The sequence below is a fragment of the Austrofundulus limnaeus genome, unplaced genomic scaffold, assembly GCF_001266775.1.
Source record: "Austrofundulus limnaeus strain Quisiro unplaced genomic scaffold, Austrofundulus_limnaeus-1.0 Scaffold819, whole genome shotgun sequence".
Classification (NCBI taxonomy): Eukaryota; Metazoa; Chordata; class Actinopteri; order Cyprinodontiformes; family Rivulidae; genus Austrofundulus; species Austrofundulus limnaeus.
Window position 1 is genome coordinate 85,141 of NW_013953221.1, and position 6,507 is coordinate 91,647.

Here is a 6,507-nt window from a genome sequence, read left to right on the forward strand (position 1 = left end):
CCTCCAAATTGGCTCACTTATTTATCATGTGGGCATACATTTTTTGTTTTATTCAGCATCTTTTGACATTAATAAAATAAATTCACTGCAAACCAAATCATAAAATACAAAAGGAACTGATCTGCCAAACGTACAGGAAAAAAAAGAAGCATCAATTAAAAGATGGCAGAAACACTAACTGAACCAGACAGAATAAATACTGTACTGATGCAATTTTGACAAAGCATTTATATTATTATTATTATTATTATTATTTTATGAGTTTTGTGTTTATTGTTTGTAAATAAACATTTATTTAAATAGTTACAAAAAATTTAATAGTAGGCTGTTTCATAGTTTAAAATAGTTACAAGTGTGCATGTGCAAAGTGTGCCGAGCTCACACGTTTTTCAGGATGAATAGCGATGTTTCTATGGAAAGCCACTGGGATTGAACAAATTCAACCAGTTAGTTTATACACCGTCACACAGGCGTGATGTACTCTAAACTGATTTGTGTTCAACACTCCTTTAGGATCATAGATCAGGGTGTCTGCGGGGTTTTAAAAGGTATTAAACAGTTGGTGAGCAACAATTAAGGCCATAAAAAAGTATTAAAAAGCAAGAAATGAGGTATTAATTTTTTTGAGCGACTACCCAACTGTACGTTTTCCCCCAGTCTATCTCAATGTCCTGTAACAATTTAAATACTCTGTCTTGGGTTAGAGTTAAACAACAAATAATTGAATATAGGTCAGTGTTTTTAATGAGGCAAAGAAGTCACTATGTTCCTGTAACTGTACCAATACTAAGTGAAGTGGGGGGAAATGGCACTAAGCTGTTGCTTTATAATTTGTCATCCCCAACTGAAGTTGAAAASGTTGCCWCTACAGTTGCAGCTCAAAGTTGTGTTGGTATTAAAAGATATTGTGACAATGTTAAATTGAACTAAAAGGGGACATATCATGCAAAATCCAAATTTTCAGCTGTTAAATACATTTTGTTGTGTGCTWAGAGTCTCTATGAGGTAAAAACTGTATTTAGTCTCTCCTGGTGCTGTGAAGATATCTTTATATTCTGTTTGGGTCATATTTTTCAGTTTGTTCAATTTTCTACCAGTTTTCTGAGTCTATTACGTCAAATTATCTGAAAGGGATTTACTATATTAGACCTGTACTTACCGACTACATTTTCCTCATCTTAATTCTTGTCCAGTTCTGGGTCAGACTCTGGTTCTGGGTCAGACTCTGGTTCCAACATGTAAGYCTGGATGGYCACGTCTTCTGTTGTTGAKATCTTTTAATGAAATTGTAAATAAAATGGTTCAGCAAGCTAGAAAAGGCAATCCCCTCTCCCTCAAACTGAAGTGGATCGGTCTGGAAGCCGGAGGGAGGCGGGGCTTGAAGTGTCTTAAAGGAACAGTATCAAAAACAGCTGATTTGAGACACACACCAGAAACTTGGTGAAAGAGAAGCTGGTAAAGTTAAAATAAGAAGGAATTCAGACCAAAGCATTGWAGTTCCACTTCATAAAGACCCCAAATGAATGATTTAAATGTAAAAAGAAAGGATTTAAAGGCATGATATGTCTACTTTAAGAATTTCTGTATACCCAGATTAAATTGAGTTTTTTGAATTTCTAAGCTATAAATCTGCTTTTTGAGTTTGTTAAATTTGCACGGTTCTATTGGTGTTTTCACAGCAACCTCAGCATTTTCTCAGTTGACTTGTGACCTCAAAGTGTTAGGCTCCACTAGTACTCCTAACTACATATGGTCAGTTGGTTTGCAAGATGAACAAAAAAAAAAATCTCCATCTCATTTGTGTAAGGATTATTTGTTAAATAAAACGTCACCGTGGTGACAGCTGAATCCACCTGCCCGTCTGTGTCTTTCCTGCAGATTTGAAGCYTGCACCAACACCACAGCAGAGGTGTACATGCGCTCATACCTGACTCCGTGCATCAACGACTGCGGGACGTACGGCCAGTGCAAGCTCCTGCGCACCAACAACTACCTTTATGCAGCGTGCGAATGCAAAGCAGGTYAGATGCTGCGGCAGCGCGACGCTGTCGGGGTTTGTGTCAGGCTGACACGAAACGCTTTGCTCCTCTTCGCTCGCACATTTGAATCTGTGCCTGCTGGGAGCTAAATTCAAACGAAGTTGTCTAAGGTTTTTTTTTAATGTCCGACAAGTTTTTACATAGCTGGAGAAATAATTAGTGTCAAACATTAAATGATATCCTTTTTTTTTCTTAATAAAGACAGCAAACCACATCCATTTAGTAATGATTGTGTTGATTTTAGGCTTTCTAAGAAAAGTATGAGGAAGTTGGAAGATTAAATTGTTTGAACGAAGAAAACAGGAAAGAGCCACTGACAGTACTGCAGGTACCACTGTTCAATGTGGCCGTGTGTAAATCCCCTACTAAGAACCTGTTTTTATAAGACAATAAAACGGTCCTAATCACAACAGCCTTTTAATAAAAGATGATCTTATGAAACTAAACTAAGCGTGTCCTCAGAGGCTTTTTAAAATCCTGCCTTTGATCTTCATTTATTGCAGCCCGGTTCTTTTTTTCCCCACCTTTAACTTCATTGTCAWACTTCATGTGTGTCTGTGCTTCCTGCCAGACCCTCTGGGCTCAGCACTTGCCCTTGGCCCCTCCGATTCTGCAAAACCTCTGTTTAACAGTTAGTTCTTTTATAGGTTTGGTATTAAGAAAAAAAAGGCAGAACAGGTTTTCCTTTTTAGTCCTATTCGATCTATTGTTTGATAAGAATATTTTGTAAGAAAAGCATTTCCAGGAGGTTTCATTGTGTTGGATAAACAACTTAAAATGCCTGATTTAAAAAAAAATACAAAACACATTTTACATATTTGAGGAGGTACGGTTTTTTTTAAAGTGAAAGATTGTAAAAACAAACTGCTTCAACTACCATAAAACATTTCTTTTTCAAGTTTTTGCAAGGTTTTCATTTAGAAGCTGAAAAAAACACGATTTGTCCTCAGAAAAGCTTCTCTCAGATCACCTCATGTATGTTCGTGTCCAGGACTGATGGTGTTTCTGTCTGCCATTGATCTGTATCACTGGATTGGACATCACGTGACTTATCGTGCACCACACAGGTGCCATTGCTATGCATTGAGTTTTGACTCGGGAACATCCATGAATTGTGGTAAAAGGGATTCAGCAGACAGTCATGCAAGAAATATCAAAAATGGATGCAATATTTTGCCATAAATTAACACTACAACAACAAGATCACAAGATCAAGGTTATCACATTTTACAGGTCATTAAAATATTTTTATTTTTTTAAAAAATATTGGAGATGCGGAAAGTAGGTCAGTTCTGCTAGCTTGATTTTGACAACCTTATGTTGGGTAAACAAACGAAAAGACAAATTTGCTATTACAACAAATTATTTTTTTTTTAATTAATATTGTTATTATGTTAGGATAACATTGTGAGAGGTACAATTGGTGGACAACAGTAAAATTACCTATACTACAACTAGGCTGAACTGTGTAGATATTACTGGTACTGATGTTCTGTCCAGTCAGCATATGGTATATCCTGTAGTTTATGATTATATATCAGAGTAAAAAACTCTAACTTTTTTTTCCTCCACCGTACATTTCATAAGCTAAGCGGTGGAGGGGCCGACCGCATTTATTTTATGACCAGCTGGAGGAGTTTGTCTTTAGTCACTTTAGGGCGAATGAAGAACCAGGAAACAAATGCAAAATTAGAATTATATACAGTATATATACATTAGGGGTGCAACAATACACATACCTGTATCGAACAGTGCTGTATCAAACAATACAGATTTTATCAACTTGTCTTCTGAAGATGGCACACATGACTCTTAGTTTTTTATGTGATGGAAAGGGGCTTCTACTGTAAATATGTTAGCAAAAACCTAAAATGAAAAGTTCCCAGACTGCTTATAGATTTATCTCTTGAGCAAATACATATTTTTTTACATTTCACAACATCGACAATTTTCTCAGCTTTAATTTAAGCCATATTTTATAGAAATCGGGTAAGAACTGAGGGTGCTATGAATATTTTTGTGACAGATTGACGTGCATCCCACATTGAAACTCTACCGTTTTGTTGACATGACTCAATGCATAGCAGTGGCTCCTGTGATGATGCGTCACTAGCTATAGCGGCTATAGGCGATGTCCAATCCAGTAATATAGATCAATGCTGTCTGCTGTAGGCTGGAATGGCTGGGGATGCACCGACAACTCCGAGGCCTACTCCTACAGCTTCCAGCTCCTCTCCACTCTCCTGCTCTGCCTCAGCAACCTGATGTTCGTCCCGCCCGTGGCCATCGCCATCCGCAGCCACTACCTGCTGGAGGCCTCCGTCTACATCTTCACCATGTTCTTCTCCACCGTGAGTGACTTCGGAGCGATCAAACTTGTGTCTGACAGGGGCGCCTCTGCGTTCGACGGGACGCGCAGACAAAAGGGAAAGCCGCTCCGCTGATTCATATTCAGCAGCTGTTTAACGAGACGTGACACGAACAGAGTCAGTCACTGTGAACGAGAGAAGTGAGCTGATTGTGATCGGCATTTTAGGAGTTGCTTCCTGGTTTGTTTGTGTTGAGCGCGGGCTCAGAGATGCACATAAACACAAGTGAGCAATACAAACCTGTGACATCGGTGTCGTGCTGTTTCCACTGATTGACAGTTGATGATAAATATGCATGAGGGCGATGATGACATGCAAGATCTATCAGTGGTAATTTAAACATTGATTACAATTATAATCAAGTTTTTTGTATATAAAAAGTGCTTTTCTTTATTAAAAATGTTTACCTTAGAGGAGACACATATGCAGATAAAGTGCTGCTATTTATAAGTAAAGCATAAAATCTCCAGAACTAGATTTATTTACATCACCTTATTGTTCRTATTTTTGTACTGACATTCATACTTCAGTTTCTTAAAAACTGTTTTCTGTAACTTCCACCTGAAATTATTCTTGAGTTCAGACAGCGACAGGAGCAGTTGGATGAACGTTGATGTTTTTTTTTCTTCTTTGCTGTTTCCATCTGAGTGAGATGTGAAAAACAGCTTCAGAAATTAACTTAATTCATGTATTTTTTTAATTAAAAGTGCAAAATAGAGAGAAAATACCAGAAAGTAACAAGGACAGTGGGTGTTTAAATAAGTTTCCGGTTTAAACAGACGATGACTCCTTTTATCTCCCTATTCCTCCCTATGGGTTAGTTTATGTTTGAACGTGTTTGTTTGCTGATTTACCTCATAGATTTTTCAGCTCCTTGACACTTTTGTTTGTGCTACTTCACAGTTCTGTATACTTTTGGAAAAATACAGACATTACTGCTGCTCAAAGCATTGTTGTGCACAGAGAAGCTCAAGGTTGTGCAGCTAATACTTAAGAGGAATAAACAAGATAAAAAAAACCTTCTGACTGACATTTATTCAAAAACCTTTCAGCTGCAGGTCTACAAAATGTGTTGCAGCAAGTTGCCAGGTTCAGATGAATAATTGAGTTGTTTCGATGAGAAGAAAGTTTTTTTTTTTTTGTCTTTCTTTTTGCACCAGAGACAAATACATAGAAGAAAACAGTGCAATGTTAGCTGTGTTATGTTGAAGCTGCAGCACATGTGCAGGTCAGGGATTTATTTTGTGAAAAGGAAAAAAAAAAAGAATAAATACTAGTTTGTTTATCAGAACGCTTTACAAAAGTGAGTTCTGTTACAAAAAGAGTTGGATGTAGTTTGTCAAATATTAAACATCTAAAAGCCAAAACCCAAAAGAGATTCTTTTTAAAACTGACTGAGACACTGAAATTAGCTTAACTTTTTGTGTCAAAATGACCCAGGATGCCTCAGTTTTAAAGGGATCCCTGATTAGTTGTAACATTAGACTTTATTTGAGTATTTTAACTGTAAAATAAAAACTGCAAAAATACTGTAGGCTGTTTGGTTTTGTAAATTTTTAAAAATGTATTTTAACATGGACTGAGCCATTTTATTTACAGACAAAGCATTCTGGGTAAATGATGACGTGGTAGAAATGACTCAGCCTGTAACTGAAAATATGGATGGAGGACAACAGAGCTGCTTCATGGAAGAAGAACCCCAGCTTAGCCTGTTAGCTTTAGCATTAGCATCGAAGCTATCACCATATACATATGTATTAGCTCAGCGCTACACATTCTCCTCTCGTCACTGAGGTCCTCCATCCACATGACAGAGAGGGGAACGCAAAAAGGACTCAGCCTGTAACTAAAAATACAGATGGAGGACCTCAGTTTAGCTTGTTTGTCGCGCTAGCGCTGAGCTAATAAGGCAACATAGTGTTGGCGCTAGCGCAAAGGCTAACAGGCTAAGCTGAATTTCTTCTTCCATGAAGCAGCTCTGTTGTCCTCCATCCATATTTTCAGTTACGGGCTGAGTCATTTTTGCGTTCCCCTCTCTGTCATGTGGATGGAGGACCTCAGTGACCTTGTTTGTCACATTAGCACTGAGCTAATACATA

At 37.7% G+C, this 6,507-nt stretch overlaps 1 protein-coding gene across 2 annotated transcripts in view; it reads left to right on the plus strand.

Annotated features, from left to right (window-relative positions):
- tmem8b (transmembrane protein 8B) overlaps window positions 1–6,507 on the plus strand; it is a 36,887-nt gene that overhangs the window by 19,943 nt on the left and 10,437 nt on the right. For both annotated transcript variants that reach the window (XM_014028840.1, XM_014028841.1), the window contains exons 9-10: window positions 1,879–2,021; window positions 4,212–4,390. In XM_014028840.1, the coding sequence (XP_013884294.1) occupies window positions 1,879–2,021; window positions 4,212–4,390 (322 nt within the window). The remainder of the gene's footprint in view (window positions 1–1,878; window positions 2,022–4,211; window positions 4,391–6,507) is intronic.